The sequence below is a fragment of the Rhinolophus ferrumequinum genome, chromosome 24 (assembly GCF_004115265.2).
Source record: "Rhinolophus ferrumequinum isolate MPI-CBG mRhiFer1 chromosome 24, mRhiFer1_v1.p, whole genome shotgun sequence".
Classification (NCBI taxonomy): Eukaryota; Metazoa; Chordata; class Mammalia; order Chiroptera; family Rhinolophidae; genus Rhinolophus; species Rhinolophus ferrumequinum.
The window spans coordinates 5,662,126-5,685,650 of NC_046307.1; the positions used below are offsets into that span (position 1 = coordinate 5,662,126).

The following is a 23,525-nucleotide window of genomic DNA, read 5'->3' on the forward strand; positions in this document are numbered from 1 at the left end:
TGACATAGCTCTTCAGTTAGATTTTTAGCAGAGCATTCCAGTGCCTGAAAGAATTCTGGGGCTGGGCGCTTGGTGATCAGAGAAGGAAGAGACTATCTTGTCTATCTCACCAAACATGCTTATTCAATCGGTATTAGTTATGTGAGTCAACAACCTACTCAGCATTGAGGTCCAGAAATAAATGAGTTTGAGAAACTGAGTGCCTCTTGAGCTCCAGGAATAGATGACCTTCTGATCAGAATTATTAGATAAGGAGCAGTACAGAGCTGCTCCAACTGATATCTTCCAGACTGAACTCTTGATAGGTTGTCCTTAAACAGGAAGCTTTAGTATTCATTACCATCAGACATCTTTCAGCTATAAAATATTTACTTTTTAGCCTGTTCTTCCTTACTGGGGGTGTGGTGGGGTAACTCACAGCCCCAAATATTTGCTGTTGAAATTGATTCGGGCTTGTTTCCGAGTTTTTCCAAACCAAATGCAGACTTATAACACCAGAAACCAGGTCATTCTCCTTGAACTTGAGAAGCTGACACCATCAGATTTGGACCAAGTAGATTGAGACTTGCATCGTCATCCATTCAGGGAAAGCCTTTCAGGTTCTCTATATTCCATTGGACCAAGGGTCAGTGACCCTGCCTAATACTACTTAATTGTATTTACACTTTGGTCTGGAGGACTCTTTCAGACATTATAGATGTGTGTTTTCGGATATAACTGGAAGCCCTTATATTTTTGGCACTGTGTATCTTACAGCTCTGATCCAAATGTCTCAGACCTCTATCCAAAGACGTCTGCTGTGTCCCGAATGACAGTCACACTTGCTTTTTCATAGGGAAAGTTGTTTTAAAAATTAGTTCAGAAGTATAATAAAGACAAATCTGGAATACTACAAACTTCTTTTCAACACCAGCTTGTCTACCTAGAACCAGAGATTTGATTCCTTTCTATCACCTACTGCCTTTAACTTTAATTCATCTAGATATTAGACCTTATGTGGGTTCCTGAAGAGGTTTAAGACAAGATTTCTGCAGCTAAGAAGCTTGCCGTCTCACTGGGGAGATAAGCATTAACCTAAGAATTTAATTACAGGGTGACACAAAGTGAATGATTGTGTACCCAAATGAATGACCCTGACAATAAGTGCAAGAGGAAAGAGCAGAGCTGCAGTGAATAGGGATGGTGTCCCGGAGAGAGTGGGCTTAGCCGGGGCTGTGAAGGCTGGATAGGTTTGGGTAAACCCACAGGAAAGTGGGGGTCTCTTTATCCTCCTGTGGGTTAGATAAGATAGGAGGCAAAGGAAATGGCACTAAAGAACAGCTTCCTCTTCATCTTAGTAGTGTTAACTTGCTAACCTAAATTACCCTCTCTGGTGACATTTTAGGCTCTATGACAGAATTTGGCGGATGGAGGAGCGAGTCCTCACTGGAACTGTCCCAGTCTCTGCTTACTCTTCTGCTTGCCTAGGAACAGAATTTGGGGCTACAGGTAGGGTGGGGAAGTTAGAGGAATTATGCGTTATGCAAAGTCCCTACTAGTGTGCCTGGCATAGGTCCTCAGTAAGTTTGCTATTTGGTTTCTCTACCAGCTTGCCTGCCCCTGTTGTCCTGGGGCAGTGGTGATTGCCCTGGTTCCTCTCAGCTTTATAACTGGAGACAGAGGCCAAGACCTCAGCCTAATTTTGTAATCTTTGGTAAAAGGAAACCTCTGCTACTATGGAGGGGAAAGAGTTACTCTTGAAGACGCACCCCCCAGGCTGGGGGACCATTCGCCCAACGCCTCAGGGTCTGAAATACGAGAGAGGTCTTACCTCTCGGACTTAGGTAGCCAGCTTTCCCTGCCTTCCTGTTTTCCCCTGAATCTGATCCTAGACATGCTTGGTTTGGTTGGCTGTGTAAAAAAAATAGTAATTAGAGTCATTTACATGAAGTGTCTACCATTTATGCCTACTTACCGTGCAGCACAATGACAATTATGCATATCATTAAATATGTGTCTGATTAACTTTGCTGTAAGTTTTATTTGATTATAATACTACGCTCCGGTTAAGTCGGCGCAGTCTGTGCTCACTCTGTTGCTCAATGACACAGCTCTCAATTCACAACTATGGAAAAATTAGAGGGAGTGGTCTTTAAAGTCATTGTTTGAGGCTTTGCTAAATTAATCTAGACTAGAACAAAGGCAGGTTGCCTTTGCATTTGCTTTCTGGAAAATGTCTTTGATACCATTTTTATTTAAACACCTAGAAAGAATAAGGATCTTCATTTACTCATTCAATAAATATTAAGTACCAACTATATACCAGATACAGTGAACAGAATATACAGAGGCCCTGTCCTCGTGGAGCTTTTATTCTAGTAGTAGGATACTGACAATAGACAAATAAACATACAATATGTCAAGTAGTAATACATATTTTGGAGAAAAACAGAAAGCAAAGAAGGGAGGGGATAGGGAGTCTGAGGTCACAATTTTAAAATAGGTGGCCAGGGAAGGTTGCATTGAGAAGGTGGCATTTGAACAAGAGACCTAAAAGAAGTGAGGGAGTAAGCTAACAGAACTTCGAGGTGGAGAAGAGTGTTACAGGCTGATGGAACAGTAAGTGTGAAGACCCAAAAGTGTGAACAGGCATGGTGTGTATGTGAGAGGAATGACAAGCCAGTGTGGCTGGAGTGGAGTAACTGAGAGAGAGAAACAGACCAGAGAGGTAATTGGGGAGTGGACCAGTGGACAGATCACATAGGGCTCTTAGGCCCATAGTAAGGACTTCAGCTTTTACTCTCAGCAAAGGAGGACCATTGGAGGGATTTGATCAAAGAAAATTAATATTTGAGCACAGGGTCAGTCTGGCTGCTGTGTGAATCGATTGTCGGGGTGAGGGACAAAGGTGGGAGCTGGGAGAACAGCCAACGTTTTGTTTTTGGCAATATGATAGCGTGGGAGAAACATGGGCTATGGAACTAGGCGGAGCTGAACTTAATTTCAGCTGTAATACCGTCAGCGGGGTGATATTTGAGAAGTTACCTTACCTCTTTGAGGCTCAGGTGCCTTGTTTGTAAAATTAGTCTGACATCATCAGGATTGTCATGAGAATCAGAGACACTTTATAAAGTATCTAGCACTGTATTTAGATTGTAACAGACATTCAATAAATGATAGCTGCTGCTATTATTTGAATATTTTTCCTGCCTGTGTAGTCTCTGTGAGGTCCGTCAGCCAGGCAGAGCTAAGGGAGAGATGAAAGGCAGGGAAAGGCAATCTGATTGTTAAAGTGGTAAGAAAAAGCTAGTGGGAAATAGATAATAGGAGAGTTAGGGAAACTCTCTGTTCACACTCGGGGCCTAGATACAGGGTGTGGCTTAGTGTCAGGATAATGCCAGGACTAATTTTCTCTTCATGGATATCTCCTGGGAAAATAATGGTGTGTAAGTAAGTGGGTGGGTGGAGCTAGTAGAGAAGGACAGACCTAGAATCGGCTCAACTTGGGAGATTTGGCAAAAATCATAAGATGTGAACCTCGATAAGTAAAACATTTCTTAAATTAGACAAAATTGATGTTTTTCTGTTTTATATACCTGTATTTGCCTACCTAAATGTAATTTGTACCTCCTTCAGTCCTCTCACTTCTATTAATATAGCTTTTGTGCTACCTAGGACAATATTGCTATTGACACCTAACTCCTGAAGTTGTTAACTATATGCTATTGGGAAGTACCATAGGTTTAGTAGAAATAACATGGATTTGGGAGACAGACTGACCTGTGAAGAGATACACAAATCCAAACACACTGAGATTACAGTGCAGTTGGGTACATAGACGTGCACATGACTAAGTGTAATGCAAGGTCAAATATAAGGGACATACAGATAAAATCCTGTGGTTTCAGAGGAAATGTGATTGGCGACGACTGAGAGAGAAGGGCATTAATGTAAAGGACAGTAGGCAAAAATCACATAGATAGAAAAATGTGAAGGGTGTATAGGAAAGCAAGAGATTCAATGTGCTTGTAGTATGGGCAGTGTGAACGGAAATAATAGGCAACTGGAGAACGACAAATGTCACTTGAGTTATGTAGGTTAATATGGACAAAGTTTTTTCCAACTGTAAAAATTATTTGTATGCTTACCCCACTGTAGTATGTGGGACTCTTTTAGATGTAAGTGTTGGAAATATAATTCAAATAACCGTAAGCAAAAAAGAGACAGTTGGCACAATTGAGAAGTCTGGTGTAGGCTTCAAGCAGAGCTGATGTCTCCATCTTCTGGCTCCATTTGTCTGTATTCAACAGATAGGCTTTTTCCAAGGGGCAAGCAAAATGTTTGCCAGCAGCCATAGAAGGAGAACACACAAAGCAGGCTAAAGAAAGACTGATTGGTGTAAGTGTCCACCCCTGGTCTAGTCACCATAACCAAGTGGGTGGCGGTACGTGTGTATCGTTTATAAGTCAGAACAAGGAATGGAAAATTCTGTTAGCATCTATCAGAAAATTCTATCAATCACAGTAACAGAAAACACCATTAATAATGGGTTTAACATGTAGTTTTTCTTTTTCTCACATAACAAGATGTCAAGACCGAGGCAGTAACTCAGTGATGTAATGAGAGGCTTTTTTCTTTGGGTTGGTTCTACAGTCTTTGACTTGTGGCTTCTTGACTTACAGTTTCAAGATGGCTGCTGCATCTCTAGACCTCACATCTGTGTTCCAGGCAAAGAAAGGATAAAGAGGAATGACTGTAGATTCTGACTACTACAATTATATTAGAGTGCAATCCAATACTCATTCCTCTAATCTCATGGAATTGAGTGAGTTTATTCCAAATTGTGGTAGAATTAGGTCAGTTATAAGTTTAGTATTTGTTCCATGTCTTTTACGTGTGTGTTCGTATGTCTTTATGTGTATAAAATTATACTATCAGAAGTCATTGATTAGTTGCCTTTATACAGTAATTCAGCTTAACAAATGTTTGTGTCCTGGTATTAGTGAAGTATTGTGCTAGGGCCTGGGGGTGTGCTCAAGAGGTGGAAAGGAGCTGAATGGGACTCAAATTTGTATTCAGGGAATTCATAGTCCATTGAGGCAAACAAACCTGGGCATGACTAAGTATGATACAGATTGGTGAAGTGCTAAAACAAAGGTAGTAACCACTGACAAGATTGTTGAGAAAAAGGACATTCTTACTTCACTGTTACCCTAATATCAAGCATGGGTTTTTTTACCTTCCCCCGCCCCCCCCCCCCGTTAAAGATATGTATCTAAAATAGCAATGAGCCTTATAATGCATAAATTGTCTGAACTTCTGATTAGTTATTTCTTTAAACTGGATTACTAAAAGTAGAATTACTGGATTATATGTATAAAGTTTTCAGATTGCTTTCTGGAAGGTTATGCTCATTTAAATTCTCACTAGTAACATGAGAGTATTACTCTCATCACACCATTCCAAATACTGAGAAATAATCTTCTTTTTTTAAAAGCATGGCATATTTATAGGTAAACAATGGCATTTCATTATACTTTATATTTCTTTGATTAGTAGTAAAGTTGAAGTTTTTTCTTTTTAAAAAAAGCCAATTTATATTTCTTCTTTGAAGACTTGTTCTTTAAGTATCTATTGGGTTCTTAGTATTTTGCTTATCTATCAGTTTATATAAGTTCTTTGTAAGTCATTTGCCTTCAGCATCAAAGGTGCTTTCCAGATTTTTTTCACACACCCATCAGTTTTTACCAAGTTTCCAGATTTATGCTTGGGATGGCAACCCCCTTCTTGTGTGAATGCTGTGAAAGCTTTTATTTCTTGAAGCACAAGCAGTGCTGATCCTGCGGAAAGACCTAATCGGTATGAATAGAAATGGCACTAACATGGGAAAAAAGAGTGTTGGAATCCATGCAGAATTAAGGGGGGAGTGGGCAACAAGGAGAGAGGATGAAGAAGTCATTGTCACTGGTAATGAGAGGAGGAAGCTCAAAGGGCGGAGGAGGAGGGGCCCTGGTAGAGGGGGCGTCTTAGTTGTCTTCTGAAAACTTTTCAGCCTTTCTGTGGAGCATTTCCTCATATCGGCCCCACTGTGGCGCGTTCATGAAGTTGCTGTGTGACGAGGCATGTGAAAGGGCAGTCGGAATGCATCCCAGGTCCTCAGTGCCTCACTCTTCCCGTCTTGTTCCTGTCGTGACTCTGCTTACCTCCACTCATTGTGCCTGCTGCTGAAGAGCCAGGCCTCGGGATTTCTTTGAGCAGTTCTGTTTGGTTTGGTTTTGTTTTCTGCCAGATGTGCTTGTTCCTTCCTTGAAAAATACAATAGCTCTTATTAGCACTTGAGTTAATACTCGAAGTATTATGTGTTGAAGATATATTAACAGCTAAAAATCACTTTAGAGAAGTTCTCTCACTCATGATCTAGTCATACTTTTAAGTTTAGGCATCTAGAGCATTTTGAGAAAGAAGAAAGGTCAAGGAATTAATATTAGGTCAATCATTTCCATTAGAACTACTGTATTTCCCCGAAAATAAGACCTAGCCGGACAATCAGCTCTAATGCATCTTGTAGAGCAAAAATTAATACAAGACCTGGTCTTATTTTACTATAATATAAGACCAGGTCTTATATAATGTAATATAATATATAATATATAATATAATACCGGATCTTATATTAATTTTTGCTCCAAAAGATGCATTAGAGCTGATTGTCTGGCTAGGTCTTATTTTGGGGGAAGCATGGCATCTTAGAGCTGCAGACAGGACAATAATTACCTTAGAGAATAAGTGTTATCTCCATTTTACCTGTGAGGAACCTGGTATCAGAGAGGTTTAGTACTTGTCCAGCATCAGACAGTTAGTTAATCAGCAGGAGAGCCAGGGCCCATGCCCAGGTCTGCCTGTCTCCAGAGCTAGCATTCCTCTTCATTGCTGTGTTCTGTCTGCCTTCCCATCTGTAGAGATGGGGACATCTACACTCAAGGGAAAGTTTGAGGAGACCATAGAAGCCTCAGTCAGTTTTAGGAATGTAGAGTAGTAGAATCCTTCACCTCTGAATGCAAACATGAAATCTCATCTCATTAGAATTGACCTTGTCAGCTTTTCAATTACTTGGAAGAAACAATTTGATGGATTCAGACTATTTCCTGGTGAACAGAGTTAATGTGACATAAGTCACCTCTGGGAAAGCACTTGTGCAAAGTCAAAGGGTCAGACGAACTATCAGAATTACTTCTTTGGTGGCTGTGGAGATCGATTATTCACAGGCTGACTTGCTACTAAGGAATTTTCTAAGGGCCTACTTAATATAAAGGAAATACTTGATAGCAAGATATTATTTTTGCATTAAATAAAAGGATTTAATTTGCCAAGTCTTTATAAATCATACCTAATTTTAAGCAACAATAGCTACCATTTATGAGCACCTGCTATATACTAGTAAATTGGATTGTTTGACTTTTTATTGTTGAGACAAGAATTCCTCATGTCCTGAATACCAGTCATTTGTCAAATATATTTTGTACAGATATTTTCTTCTAGTCTGTGACATGCCTATTCATTTTCCTAATGGTGTATGGAGCAGAACTTTTAAGATAAAGTCTAAATATCAGTTTGTTGTTTTTATAGTTATTATTTTCTGTTTGGGTTTATGACACATCTTGAATTGATTTTTGTATGTGGAGTGAAGTAAGGGATGAGGTTTATTTCTTCCATGTGGATATCTAGTTATTCCAGCATCGTTTGTTGAAGATTTCCCTTTCATTCGGTTACTTTGGTGACTTTGGAGAAATTCAGATGACTATATAAGTGCAGACTTGTGTCTGGATTCTTTGTTCTACTTCATTTTGATCTGTTTGTTTTTACTTATGCCTATACCACAAATATGTTGACTACACATAGTTCCATAGTAAGTCTTGAAGTCAGATACCTTTCTTCTTTTTTTAAAGATTGCTGTGGATATTCTAGTCCTTTGCATTTCCATAAATATTTTAGAGCCAACTTGTAAGTATATTGTTTAGTTTCCAGCTTTACCTCTGGTAATATTTTCTTGATGTGTATTTCATCTGCTAGAACAACTAGACATGGTTCTAGCAATTTCAACTCTTATGCCTAATGTTTGCCTGGATATCCTTTTTCTGTTCATTTACTTTGAACATATTTGTGTTTTTAAAGTGCATCTCTTGTAGATAGCATACCATTGGGTCATGCTTTTTATTTTGACAGTCTCTAATTTTTAATTGGAAATTCAATTAATTAACATTTAATCATTGATATAGTTGGACTTAGGTATACCATTGTATTGTTTTCTGTTTGTCCATTTTGTTTTTTCAAATTTTTTTTTCTTTCCTGCCTTTTATTGATTATTTGAATATGTTATAGAATTGCTTTCTTTATTTCTTTTTTTTTTTGCTATACCTCTGCATTTTTAGTGGCTGCTCTAGGCATGGTAGACTTTCAAAGTCTACTTAGAGTTAATACCACTTTATGAAAACTGTAGAAAATCTTGTAACTGTGTAGGTCCATTTACTTCCCTCCCCTTTCTTTTATGCTCTAGTTGTCGTATGTACAGCTACATACATTATAAACCCCTTAAAACATAGTTTTTCTTTAAACAGCCCTGTGTATTTTAAAGAAATTGAGAGGAAAATAGTCTTTCATATTTACTAGATATTTACCATTTCTGATACTCTTCAGTTTTTCCTGATGATCTGTATCCATATGGAGTCATCACCTTTAGCCCGAAGAATTGCTGTTAGCATTTTTTATAGTGTGAGTCTACTGGCAACAAACTTCCTTACATTCTTGTTATCTGGTAAGGGAGCCATCTTCTGGGTTATAGATTGCCGAATTCCTGCTGTGTCCATAGGTGGTGGAATGAGAGAACTCTGGGCTTGTCAGCCCTTTAAAGGGCACTGGTCCCATTTCATGGAGGCTCCACCCTCATGCCCTAATCACCACCCAGAGGCCCCACATGCTAATACCATCACATTAGGGCTTAGGATTTCAACATAGGAATTTTGGAGGAACATAAACATTCAGTCCATAACATAGCACATCAGGGAGCAAATGATATTTGTTTGTACTATTGGGATTGTTAAATTTGATCCTGTCTCTTAGGTGGTGTCTGTCAGATAGATTTTCATCTGTAAAGGTACCTTTTCCGTTTTGTGATCAGCAGTGCCACCTGTGGGGTAGTACTTTGAGGCTGTATGAATATCCTGTTCCCAAGTAGGCATTCACCCGTGGTTTTAGCACCTATTGGTGATTCTTGCTTAAATTAGTTATTATAGTAGTGAATGGTGATTTTTTAATTTTTATTTTATTCCTGTCATTCTTCTATGTTAACTAGCTAACATTCTTCTGTAGAGGAACTTTTTCTCTCCTCCCCAGTTAATATTTTTTTAATGTGTTATAGACTCATGGTTTCATTTTTTAAATTTAATGTGTTATAATTCATTCTTTCAGCAGTCATTTCGATGTTCAAGTTGTTCCAAATGTGAAAGTCTTCTGTAACCTTTTGGCATATGCCTGTTAGTTCTTTGAGCACTTCCTTACTTTTTATTACAAGAGGTCGTGGGGTTATCTTGACTTTTCCTGCTTCATCCCTGGAATTTGTCATTTATCCAAGGGCTCCACTTGTAATCATTGGCAGTTTTTCCTTCTAACAGTTTTTTAAAAGTAGAACATCTTTATTATAGAAGGATTTAGGGAAATTTTACTCAGAAAAAATTCATCCATGAACCAGCTGAATTCAAACAACTGTGTGAAGAGTTTGATGTGAATCCTTTTCTTACTTTTTTTTTTCTTTTAAGCTTTTATTTATGTAGGTGTATTTTTCCAAGAACATCAGCTCCAAGTCGTAGTTGTTTCAATCTAGTTGTGGAGGGCGCAGCTCACAGTGGCCCCTGTGGGGATCGAACCGGCAACCCTGTTTTTAAAAGCACTGTGGGGGCGCCCGGTGGCTCAGGCGGTTAGAGCTCCGTGCTCCTAACTCCGAAGGCGGCCGGTTTGATTCCCACATGGGCCAGTGGGCTCTCAACCACAAGGTTGCCAGTGCAATTCCTCGAGTCCCGCAAGGGCTGGTGGGCAGCACCCCCTGCAACTAAGATTGAACACCGCACCTTGAGCTGAGCTGCCCCTGGGATGGCTCAGTTGATTGGAGTGCGGGCTCTCAATCACAAGGTTGCCAGTCCGATTCCTGGACTCCCGCAAGTGATGGTGGGCAGCGCCCCCTGCAACTAAAATTGAACACGGCACCTTGAGCTGAGCTGCCGCTGAGCTCCCGGATGGCTCAGTTGGTTGGAGCGCGTCCTCTCAATCACAAGGTTGCCGGTTTCGACTCCCGCAAGGGATGGTGGGCTGTGCCCCCTGCAACTAGCAACGGCAACTGGACCTGGAGCTGAGCTGCGCCCTCCACAACTAAGACTGAAAGGACAACAACTTGAAGCTGAACGGCACCCTCCACAACTAAGATTGAAAGGACAACAACTTCACTTGGAAAAAAGTCCTGGAAGTACACACTATTCCCCAATAAAGTCCTGTTGCCCTTCCTCAATAAAATCTTTATATATATATAAAAAAAAGCACTGTGCTCTAACCAACTAAGCTAACAGGCCACCCTCTTTCCTTACTTTTTTATTTTTAAATATTTAGCTTTTAACAGCAGGTTTTATTTTAAGTCTGTATTTTATTTTTATTGTTTAATAGTATAATGAATCCCTGTGAACCCATTTTGCAGCTTTAGCAGTTATCAATATATGGCCAGTCTTTTTTCATGTACAATTTGCCTCCCATCCCACCACCCCCAATACATTTTTTTGAAGCAATATTCAGGCCTAGCATTTCATCTATAAATATTTTAATATGTATCTAAAAGACAAGGACTATTAAAAAAAATAAAGCCACAGTGCCATTATCACACCAGTCAGCATCTCCCTTTCCCCAATTATCTCATAATTTTTTTTAATGGTTTGTTCAAATTAGGGTCCAAACAAGGTTCATATAATACATTGGGTTGATGTCTCTTTTAATCGATGTTATCCTCCCCCCTCTTTTTCCCCCATTATGGTTTATCTGTTAAAGAGACTGGCTTTTTGTCTTTTAGAATTTCCCTCCTGGATTTTGCTGATTGTTTCCCTGTTCTATCTTTAACATATTCTTCTGTTCTAGACTATAATTTCTGGAAACTTCTAGGTAGAGTTGAGGCTCGATCCGATTTAGTTTATTTCATTTTTTTGACGAGTATTTTATAAGGTGGTATTATATATTTCATATTGCATCAGATTGGGAGGCACAAACTCTCTGGTTATCTTTCTTTTATGATGTTAAGATGGACCAGTGGGATCAACCTAATCTATCCATTAGAAAGCCCAGCTTTCAACTAACGTTCACTGATGATCATTGCCTAGATCAGTTATTTCATTTAGGGTGTCTCTCAGTATTTAAACAATTTTGTAAATGATTAAAGTGGTATATGCTCATTGAAAAAAAATTGGCAACATAGAAAATTAATGATCCAAAAATAATCACCCAAAACCCAACCCCCTCTCCCTCCTCAATTACAGTTGATATGTTGGTATATTTCCTTTCAGTCTTTAGTTTGAATTCTGGCATATTATTTTATCTTGTATTTGAACATTGGGTTGTTTAAATGTTTTATTGTTATAAATAATACTTGGATAAAATATCTTTGTCTTACGATCTCATCTAAATTCAGATGATTTCCTCAGAGTGGATTCCCAAAGTATAATTCATGGGTCAGAAGATTGAATTATTTCAAAATTCTAGATATATATTGTCAAATTGCTTAAATAAAAATTGCAGCTGTTAAAGAAAAAGATTGAGCAATAAATATTACACACAAGTACTAGTAGGAACTAGACAAGGGGTTGTTTTTCTAAGACCTCTAAATTATTCAGTACCTCATAGACTGAGAAATTTTGTTCATAAAAATATAATGGTTCTAGACCCTTTATTTTTATATCCTAAATAGAAATTGTGTGGTTTTAAGATTTTTCTCAGTATTGACTCTTCCCTTTAGCCTTGGGGTGGGGGCCACTGCTAAGAATATTTTTATATGAATATTTTTGTCTTTATGTGGAAAGATGTTGAGCAAGCCATGCAAAGCACTTCAGGTGCAGGGGGTAACTGCAGCAGCACTGAAGGTTAAGATCAAGAGCTCAAAATTCAGGTGTACCTCTTGAGAAATAAAACTTATCTTTAAACTTGAAAAGACATTGCTACAACTTGAATTTGGACAGGGGCCTCTGTGGCTTCTCTGTAGCAAAGAAGGCAGTTCAGTATTGTGGTACTGGCTTTGGAGTCTAACAGACTTGGAATCATAGCCTAGACCAGGGAGTTACAGGATTGAGCCTTCTGAGCCCTTATTTGCTCATCTGTAAAATGAACCCAGGGATGCCTGCCTTTTTAGGGTGTTTATAATTAGGAACCATCAACATACTCATTAGGATTTTTGAGATAGAAACTGTCTCTGGCAGAATAAGATTATCAAGTCTAGTACCTGAGAGAACAATGAGAATTTATTTATTGAGTGGAGTGAGGCAGATAGGGCCTTCCCATTTCAAGAGTTATTTCAGATCAGGCTCTAGAGACATTTTCATCTTAAGTTATAAAAATATATATATATATATATTTTTAAGATTTTATTGGGGAAGGGGAACAGGATTTTTATTGGGGAACAGTGTGTACTTCAGGGACTTTTTCCAAGTCAAGTTGTTGTATTTTCAATCGTAGTTGTGGAGGGCATAGCTCAGCTCCAGGTCCATTGCTAGTTGCAAGGGACGCAGCTCACCATCCCTTGCGGGAGTCGAGGAGTCAAACCAGCAACCTTGTGGTTGAGAGCCCACGCTCCAACCAACTGAGCCATCTGGCCACCCGGGAGCTGAGCGGCACCTCATTGACTTCATTTTCGTTGCGGAGGGCGCAGCTTGCTGGCCTATGTGGGAATCGAACCAGCAGCCCTGCTGCCCAGAGCTTGCGCTCTAACCAACTGAGTCACCCGTCCGCCCATTTTGTTGTTCTTAAAGCCAAGAAAATACTCCACCAAACTTGTTAATAAGAAACTACCTTACCAAATTGATTAATTAAATATACGTTTATCTTCAGTGTCAATTTTATGCCAGGAATGTGGAATTCTGAAGTGATGAAGAGACATTCTGCTGGGGGAGATAAATAGGTAAAGCAATAATTAGAACGTTGTGTAAGAAGTGTTATGATAGATGTGCACATAGGGTCCTGTTCAAGTGCAGAGACTGGGGTCTCCCTAGGTCAGGGAAGATCCTGGGTACTGCCTCTGGTAATGCGGGGCTGGAGTTATTCTTGGAGCAGTATGAAAGGTGGGTTGGAGGGATTGAGTCTAGAAACAGGGAGATGAGTAATGAAGCAGTGGCAATGGGAGTGGATAGATTTGATCTGAGAATCTTTTGGTGAGAGAATCAATCAAACTTTGTGACTGAGGGTCAGGATGAGAGGAGGCAGCTTTGGCTCAGGTTTCTGGCTAAGCCCACTGCAGGATGCTCAAATTAGAGAGTCCTCCTGAATAATTCATAAGACAACAGTGTTGTTTATAATGTATTATTTATACTCCTTTAACTGACAGCACCAATCAATATTTATTTAGCACCTACTATAACCCAGATACTGTTATACAAGCTGAGATACACCACTGAACAAAAGAGAATTCTGTGCTCTCCTGAAACTTACATTCTCATGGGGGAAAACAGATAATAAATAAAATTTGAGGAAAATAAGATAAGAACAAGGATAGACAATGTCCAGGGCAGGGAACGTGTGTGTGTGGGGGGCTCTTAAATAAGAAGATCACGGAAGACTTCTCAAGCTGATATTTGAATAGTAAAGGGGATATGTATAAAGGCCCAAATGCAAGTGTGTGTTTGGCATGTTTCTTCGTGCCGCAGGGAAGTCACAGTAACTGAAATGGGATGAACAATAGGGGAAAAGAGCGAGAAGCAGTGGTCAGATCACGTGGGGTTTTGCACTTTATTCTAAATATGATGAAAAGCCATAGAAGGGTTGAGAGCAAGGGAGTGATGTAATCTGACTTTGTCTACTGTGTGGAAAGTAGTCTGTAGAGGGACAGGAGCAAAGTAGAAGCGAACAGACTAAGCAGGAGGCTGCTCAGTATTCCAGGCAGGGTCAAATGCTTACTTGGGTCACAGTGATAGCTGTGAGGTGAAGAAGTTGTCAAATTTGGGATGTATTTTGAAAGTCATACCTACAAGATTTGTTGGGAGTGGGAGAAAGAGAAAACTCAAGGATTACACCAAGGTTTTATACCCAAGCAACTGAGTTAATGATGACTCCATGGTTTGAGATTGGGAGATACAAAGGATCCACAATAGCCAAAAAACAGTCTTGAAAAAGAACAAAGCTGAGGGTTCACACTTCCCGATTTTACAACTTATTAAGACAGCGTGGTACTGACATAAAGATAGGTATATATAGATCAATGGAATAGAACTGAGAGTCCAGAATTAAAACTGTACATTTATGGGCAATCACTTTTTGACAAAGGTATCAGGACAGTTCGGTAGGTGATAAACAGTCTTTTCAACAAATGTTGCTGGGACAACTGAATGGCCACATGCAAAAGAAGTTGGACCCTTACCTCACACCACATACAAACGATGGATCAAAGACCTAAATGTAAGTGCTAAAACTGTAAAACTCTCCTGGGGGTAAATCTCCATGACCTTAGATTTGGCAAAGGATTTTTAGCTTCTTAGACACAAAAAGCACCAGGAAAAGGAAAAAAAAAATAGATTAGTTGGACTCCATCAAATTTTAAAACTGTCGTGCACCAAAGGACATTATCAAGAAAGTGAAAAGAAAACCTACAGAATGGGAGAAAATACTTGCAAATCCTGTTTGTACGGGTCTAGATTCCAGAATATATAAAGACCTCTTGCCATTCAACAACAAAAAGATAAACAACCCAATTAAAACAAAGGACTTGAATTGACATTTCTCCAAAGGAGGTACACAAATGACCAACAAGCACATAAAAAGATAATCAACGTCATTAGTCATTAGGGAAATGCAAGTCGAAGGCACAGTGAGGTCACACCTCGTAGCCACTAGGATGGCTATTAAAAAACAAATCTGAAAATAACAAAGGTTGGCAAGAATGTGGAGAAATTGGAATAACAGTATGTTGTTGGTAGGAATGTGGAATGGTGCAACCACAGTGGGGAAAAAAGGGATGAAGTACTGATACGTGCTATAGTATGCGTGAACCTTAAAAACATGTGTTAAGTGAAGGAAGCCAGCCACAAAAGCCCACGTATTGTATGAGTCCATTTACAGGACACGCCCAGAATCGGGAAATCCATAGATACAGACAGCACGTTAGTGGTTGCCTGGGGCTGGGAGTTTGGGGGAAATGGAGAACGACTGCTAGTAAGAACAGATTTCATTTTTGGTTACCAAAAATGTTCTGAAATTGATTGTGGTGAGGGCCGTTCAACTCTGGACATACTGAAAACCACTGAATTATACCTGAAATTAGTGAATTATGTAATATGTCATATCTCAATAACGGTGTTATATTGAAACAAAAAAGAATGCCGCCAGCAGTCGGGATGGACACTGGAGGTGTGAGGGTAGCGGAGAAGATGAGAAATAGTCCCCGGAAGTGCAACAGCCACCTGTGCCAACAGACCGGCACCGCCAGGCAGGGCTGAGGAGCCACCTGAAGGCTGTGGTCGGCACTGCGTGCTGCTTAGGTAGAAACACAGAACAGTGGAGGGTCGGACTGAACCAAAACTGGGCTTTGCAGGGAGTACAAGAGAAATTAGAAACAAGCTGAGAGCATATGCGAGGGAATTGTTACTATAATAACCGTGAGGTCTAAGTTAGGTAAGAGGGAAAGTGAGGACATGACAGGGTAATGGGCAGTGAAAAGGTGACCGTCTGGAGTTAGACGTCCTCGAGGGCTGAAGGATTACTGGAGTTAGGCTACTAGAGGAAGGAGCTGAAAGACTGGTGGTGGCGCTGATAAGAGAACAGACATCTGAAACTGAGACCTTGCAAGTGGCACGATTACTGACAGGCTCAAGCCGGGTTCCTCACTGGAAGCACGGAACACGGAAGATGAACAGAACAGACTGTTGTGACCTTACTTCTCCCAAGGATGGTACAAAACTGGTACCAGCCACTTTAGATGCAGACGGTGCCGCAGGGCATTAGGCTTACTCCTCCCTCAGCACCTGAGCTGAGAAAGGCTGAGATAAAAGGTGTGATCCGTGGGAGCAGACCGCGAGAGGTCGAGGAACTGAGAGGCCAGAGTATCGGACGGATCCTACCTTAGGTCGAACCTACAAAAACTGCAACTTCCTGTGCCTCAGTCTGATACAGTATGTATTGAAATCACCAAGAATGATGGCAGGCGTGGTGAAGAGAAAGACGGTGAGTGACGTGTGAAAATTTTCAGTGAATGGCCGGGCTGGGACGTGTGGGTGGCTGGTGGGGGGCAGGTGACCAGGAAGGTAGGAGATGACCGCTTCAGGGTCGGGTAGCACAACGATTTGTGCTTCACACTAGATTTTTCCCGTCGCCTGGAAGCAACAAAGAGGAGTAAGAGGACATATACCCCACCCCCAGCCAGTAGTACTGGGATGTTTGGAAGAAGAAACAAGCCAGGACTTGAACAGGTCCAAGGAGAAGCACTCTCCTCAGAGGATCTTTCAGTGAGAGCAAGAAGACGAAGGGAACTTTCAGAGGACGTTGGGAACGGTGGGAATTTTGTTGATCCCTGACAGGAATTCCAGAGGGAGAGTAAGAATAGGGCGATTGAGTCGGATCAGAAAAGCCCCCCCAGGTGACAGATTAGAGTCAGGCGGGGTGAGACTCTAGGTGATGAGAGATGCCAGGGAGGCTTGGATTTCTCGTGGTGTCCCAGGTAAACAGACTTAAGGCATGATAATATTAGTCCTGGTTAGCTCTTAAAGGAGCAGTGCCAGCCAGTGGGCCTGTCTGTAACGACAGAATATTTGTGGGTCAAATATGGAAGCGAGGACTAGTCACATGTGGCCGTTGAGCAGTTGAAATGTGGCTCATTGAACTGAGGAGCTGAATTTTAAATCATTTTTAATTCTAATTAAAATTTAAATAACCACATCTCTCAGAGAATGGCAGATAATTTGTTCTATTGATAGCCTTTCGGTTGGGATTCGTCCCTTAGGGGAGGCCAGCAGCGTTGGTTGAGGCAGGCGGCAGGCACCCTGCAGGTGGTGCTCGCCGGCCCTCCCTCTTAGCACGTCCGGGAACATACACAAGTCTGTGGCCGCCCGCTATTTTCTGCTCAGGCAGTTTGCAGGTTACGGGAGACAAATTGAAGAGACTAACCGCTGTCATTCTCCCGAATTTCTCTTTGTGTATAAAATTTCTACTCTTCCCGGGAGCCATTGTTTTCACTATTAACAGTTCTAGGCCACATATATATGTGTGTGTGTGTGTATGTATGTATGTATTTTTTTCAGTTTCAGGTGTACGAAACAACATAGTGATTAGACATTTATGTAGCTCACAAAGTAATAACCTCAGTAAGTCTATTACCCATCTGATACTCTACATAGCTATTAGGCTATAGGCCATATGTTTTTATTTTTGATGCTTTGTCTTTGGATTTTGGTAACAAATGTGCTGATGCTTATATAGTATTGATAATTGTTCTGTGATACTTCGGTTATTTGTCCATTTTGTTTGTACAAACTAGTATGGGACCACTTAAGACTAAGACCTAACCCAAATTATCGACAGGCTGGCAAATGCTTGTTCTAAGGATGAGCATAAATGTTTGGATAAGGCTAAGAAATAAGTCTGGAAGAATAATGATGACAATTATGTAATAATAATAATAATAATTTAGGTTTGCTGAATGCTTTCTGTGGCCTGGACACTCATATCTTATTTGGGTTATCTGATGTGATCCTTACCAAAATTCGTGAGGGTAGATGCTATGTCCTCTCGTTTTGTGGGTAAGTCAGCCAATACCTAGAGCAGTTAACTTGCGTGTGGCGACACAGCTAGTGGAGTCCCAGTTTGGATACCATCTTGTCCATGTCTGAAGTTGGTGCACTCTCTTCTGCGAGGCGTTCCTGCCTCCTTGTATCTTTGCCAAGACAGGGCCCAAGCGCAGCTCCTTAGAGTGTTTTCCAGCCATTATGTAAAGGGCTGAAGACATGTCGTCGGTTTATATAGGTGGCTGTACAGCTCTCAGCGATGCCCCTCCTCTCCTCCATTTGACTTACCTCACACTAGTAGTTGTTTTCCTGCTAGGTGTCTTCAGACTCCATTGTTTCCTTTTGAAATCTTTGGCTGTTGTCACTACCAGTAAGGGTTTTGGATTTTAGTTTCATGCTGAAGTCTCTGCCTGCAGCTAGTTGAAATGGCTGTCTCAACCCTCATAAAACTGGAGTTGGAGACTCCTTTAGAACAATTTACACTTTTCTGGTCCTTTGCAGGGGCAGTAGGTTTCAAAGGAAAAACTTAACTGCAAGGCCCAGCCCAGTACACCACAATCATAACATTTAATAATAGAATTAGCGTATAAGTCCCACCCATCTGCCAAGTCTCTCCCCTCAGATTCTTTTCCACCTGCCAGTCACTCACCACTTACCACTTTTTCTCTTCTCATCCTTTACTTTCTTATTTCTCAGCAGAGGCAGTCTGCTCTTGTAGAAGGACATAAGCTTCTTTCAAGTCAGACTTGTATTGCATTCCTGGTGCCATGATGGCGGCTGTTTTGTTATTGTTTTAGCTTTGTGATCTTGATCAGGTTATTTAATATTTCTTCATCTATAAAATACAGATAATGATATATGCCTTGCAGGGTTTTGTTGTAAGGATTAGAGATTATGTTTATAAAGGCCCTGGTACAGAGTAGGCCCTCATAAAACAAGGACCTACTTTTTCCCCTTGAATCCACTGCTATGATTTAATTTCGGAAATATTTATTAGTGTTTAATATATGCTAGGTTCTGCTAAGGATGCTGAAGAGATCAAAACAAAACCCAGAATCTCTGAATTCAGAAAGTTGCACAGTATAGAAAGGAGACAGAGACACAAACAAATAACAGCAGAAATGTGCTAAGTGCAGTAGAGGTATACATAAAGTGCTAGAAGCAAATAATTCTTTTTCTAGCCCTGTCTGTGGAGTGGTTTCCAAGTATTTCTTTTGGAAAAATACTTGGTAGTCAAGATGAGGGACAAATGGAAAGAGGGAGAAAAAAACAACCCTTAAAGTTTTCTGTAATCTGTGAGGTGCCAACCTTTGAAGAATTGATTTCAGCAAGGCACTAGATAAAATCTCTCATGAAGTACATAAGATGGAGAAATGTGGGCTAGCTGATAGAATAGAAGGTGGATTTGAAGGCGGTTATACAATTATGTCCAGGATGTTTTTCTCCTGCAGTACTTTATTTTTACTTATAAAATCTCTGGGTTGGAAGGAGCTTAGAGATAGATTATCTGCTATCTCTATAATATTGTCTCTTTTATCCCGCTTTTAATTTTTAATTCAGTAGGGCAGAAAAGGATGTAGTAAAAAATATGCCTCCCTCCTCTTCCAGTCCTTACGCCATCCTCCCCAGAGGCAAACACTATTAATAGTTGCTTGTGTGTATGATCTTGTTTTATTATGCACATCTCTTTACACTTGGTATTACAAGTGTACAGTAGATACACTTGGTATCTACTTTGGGGTGCCACTTGGTAATACCTGGTAATACCTGGTATTATTCGAGTGTATGTGCTGTCTCCCTTTGTAAATTGTAAGCTCCGTAAGAGCAAGGACCCTGCCTCACAATTTCCTGTGTCTCCCCAAATTACTTGCACATTGAAGATTCTCTATAAATATTTGCTTGATGAAGTATTTAAAGGAGACTGGGACCAGAGGGAAGAAGACAGGTTGCTCTGGTAACATGCCACAGTTTTCTGTCCTTTGCCATGTTCTTTACAACCACTTTTCCCTCCAGTGACTTGGATGAAGATGTAGAAAGTACGCTTGTCATATATTCACATGACACGAAGCTGGAAAAGAGAGCTAATAACATCAGATGACAGGCTCAAGACTGCAGATCATCTGAACAGACTGAATGTTCACCTGGAAACGGGGAGAAATACAAAGTCCTGTGTTTAAAGGGGGAAAATACCCAACAGCCTAGTTACCCAAGTATAGAATTAGGAGACCTGTCTTGATAACATTTTGTTTGAAAATGATTTGGGAGGGTAGGGGATGGACCTTAATTACCTTTAAGCTCAATTTAAACCAACGGTATACCAGGATTGGCAGTAAAGCAAACAGCCTCGGCTAAGTTAGTAGATTGGGTCTAGGTGGGGTAGTTTATGGTTCTTATGATCTCTTTACTGGTTAGATTGCTTGTTGAGTATTGGGTCTACTTTGGGGTGCCACACATATAAAGAGAGACAGAAATTGGGGTGTGTGTAGAGGAAGTTAACTAGGAAGGTAAAACATGGGTATAGAAATCAGACAGATATAAATTGTATCCTGGGTTCTACTACTTACCAGTTGTGGGAACTTGGCGAAGTCAATTCCTCTGTTTGTTGCCATACCTTTAAAACAGGGCAGAATAATAATACCGATCTGGAGGATTGTTACAAGGATTAGAACTAACCTAGGCACTCAAAAGGTTCTGCAACCCAAGTCGCATTCGAGATTGGTTTAATGACTAGATACAGTCGCTGTTTTGAAGGACGTTACATTTCAGTAGGGAAGAGAACTGAGTCAATCCAAGATTGTAATGCACTTAAGTGTTAGAGTTGACCTGTGAAAAAGGGGGGCAAACATAGTCATAGAGCCTCTAGTAAGTGCAGACTGAGCCAGGTTGTGGTGGAGCAGTAAAATGGGTTTCCCTAGGAGGACGAGAATTCCCCTTAGTGAGTGGATAGTCAGATTGAAAACTGTGTGATTACTTGTCAGGGATACTCACAGAAGGCATTTTTTTATGAGTGGGAGGTTGGACTAGAGGGTAGGCAAACACTATGGTAGCTGGGAGCCAAATCCAGCCAGAAATCTGTTTGTTTGTTTCAGTAAGTTTTATTGGAACACACCACACCCAGTTATTTATGTATCGTTTATGGCTGCATTTCTGCCACAGTGCAGAGTTCACTGGTGGTGACAGAGACCAGATGGCCTGCCAAGCCTAACGTGTTTACTGTCTGACCCTTTACAGAAAGTTTACTGACCCTTGGACTAGATCAGGGGTGTCCAAACTTTTTTCAACGTTTTTCACCAAGGGCCATATGCGGTAAAATACGCACACAGCCGGGCCACTCACTCGCGGTGAAGTACGTGTTGCCTCACCTGGCTTATTTAAGTAAACTAAATATATTTTTGGAATTTGCTGCGGGCCAATTAACAATGGATTGCAGGCTGCAGTTGGCCCGCGGGCCGCAGTTTGGACACCCCTGGACTAGATAAATGCTTCACAGTCTCAATTATTTTGTGAACTAATAACTTTCCTAAATTCTCTGTCATGAGAATTTCAAGTGTCAAGAGGGAAGAAGGCAAGATTTGAAATGAGATGGTCACAGTTTTTCTTGTTACTGCAAAGAATGAAGATGGGAAAACAGTTGGTTAAATAACCTCCAAGATCTTTTAAGAGACAATGATTTTATAAACAGATGCCTTTTGGTATAAGATAAAGTATTTGTATGCCACCGGGACCAAAGGTGTCTATATACCCATCTAGAATTGGGAGGTGGTTGGTGCAGTGGAAAAGGCTGGTTGTGTTTACTGTTCTCAGTTCCAGTGTCCTCACTTGTAAATGGAACACTTTGCAGAGTTTTGTAAAGATTGGAGATAATGTGGGCACTCAGTGTGGCTACTATTACTGTGTCTCACAGAGCGCCTCGTTGGGATGTGGTCACACCAATCAGAATTTTAATTGGGAAAGTAGAAAGCCCTCCCTCGAGGGCTGCAGGTTGGGGTAGTACACAAAGGCGTTTCTTGGTGTGGACGAGGTCTTTAGCGGATGAATAGATCTCATTAGCAAATACGGGCATGTGTTGTGGTCGGCAGGTTAGTACATTCATCACAGGCGGTACTCTATTAGAAAGGCTGAGGCTTCTCGGTGCACGTCTCCCGGTGGAATCGGATTTTAAACTTTGCTTCTTCCTATACATTTTGTCTTTTATATTCAGAGTCTACCTAACAGTTTTTCTTCTTCTTTTTTTGTTTTTGTTTTGTTGTTGTTGCAAGTGTTGACTCGGAGACAAAAAGAGGCCAAGGAGAAGAGCGCCAGGGGGCCCGCGGCCCAGGCTTTCCTGGGCATTGACAAGTAAGCAAGTACGCGGTGTTCAGAGTTCCTCTTGGTTTGTGTCGTTTGTTTGTTTGTTTGTTATACATTTTATTGGGGAATATTGGGGGGCAGTGTGTTTCTCCAAGCAGTTGTCCTTCAGTCTAGTTGTGGAGGGCGCAGCTCACTGGCCCATGTGGGAATTGAACCAGTGACCCTGTTGTTCAGAGCTCGTGCTCTAACCAACTGAGCCATCCGGCCACCCCAAGAGTTCCTCTTGTTTGGTGGACCATTGCTTGGACCAAATAAAGTGACTAATTCCTCCCTCACCTCTCTTGGGTTTCTTTGGCCTGCCAATCACTTTGATGCTTGGATGCCTTAGTTTCTTTTTCTTATTCCCAGTTTATGTCAGTGTAGGTGGCCTCTGTATATCCCTTTTTATTACCCTAAAAAGTCCTGCTGTCCATTCCACTTCCACATTGCTGTTAGCTTTGGAATCAGAGTATAAGCAAAAAAAGGAAAGCTAAATTTCAACATGCTAGTTTCATAAAGCAGTTTAGCTTATGGTGATTTAGCAGAACACAGGAAAGCAGGAAAATGTGTCACACTTACACCAAATGAAGGATGTTGGGTTATGTTACTAACGTATGCAACTTTAATTTTGGTTAACACTAGTTGCCAAAATAAACTTTATTCCCTATAACTTTGTGTGTATGTAATAGTTTATTATGTAGAGTTAATCCCACTGTTTTGGCTATAATAAAATTGATGTTGAAATTTAAAAACTTTTTCTTTGAATTTGCATATTGGTGTTTGGTGCTTTTGGGAAGCAGTGAGCTATTTTGCGACGTAGTGGTACAGAAGCTGAATTGCAAAAAGTTGGGTAATATAGAAACTTCCTTGGGTTGTGGGTTGTGGCTTGACTAAGAAAGCACATTGTAGGGGGCCTGGGAGGGTCAGGCTTAAGTGCTGCCTCCCGAAAGTGCAGACTTTATTTACCAACAGTACCTTAGAGCAGTTAGTCACTAGGTGGAAACATTTATCTTTGAAACACAGATCTTAGACCTTAAATTTTAGAATTGTCTTCTGTAATCCAGTTGAGCAGTCCTGATCACTTGCTTCTTTTGGAATCCTGCTGTCATGTAGACATTCCTCTAGGACTGGATTCATCACAGTGTACTGCAGTAATTATTTTTGTTTCTTTTGGACATTTCTGTTTCCCTGGCTAGGCTGTTAGTTATTTGAAGG

The 23,525-nt window shown here is 40.7% G+C and overlaps 1 protein-coding gene across 2 annotated transcripts in view; it reads left to right on the forward strand.

The window, feature by feature from the left end:
- UIMC1 (ubiquitin interaction motif containing 1) overlaps positions 1-23,525 on the forward strand; it is an 88,331-nt gene that overhangs the window by 59,474 nt on the left and 5,332 nt on the right. For both annotated transcript variants that reach the window (XM_033096105.1, XM_033096106.1), the window contains one exon: positions 22,241-22,319. In XM_033096105.1, coding sequence (XP_032951996.1) covers positions 22,241-22,319 — 79 coding nt within the window. The remainder of the gene's footprint in view (positions 1-22,240; positions 22,320-23,525) is intronic.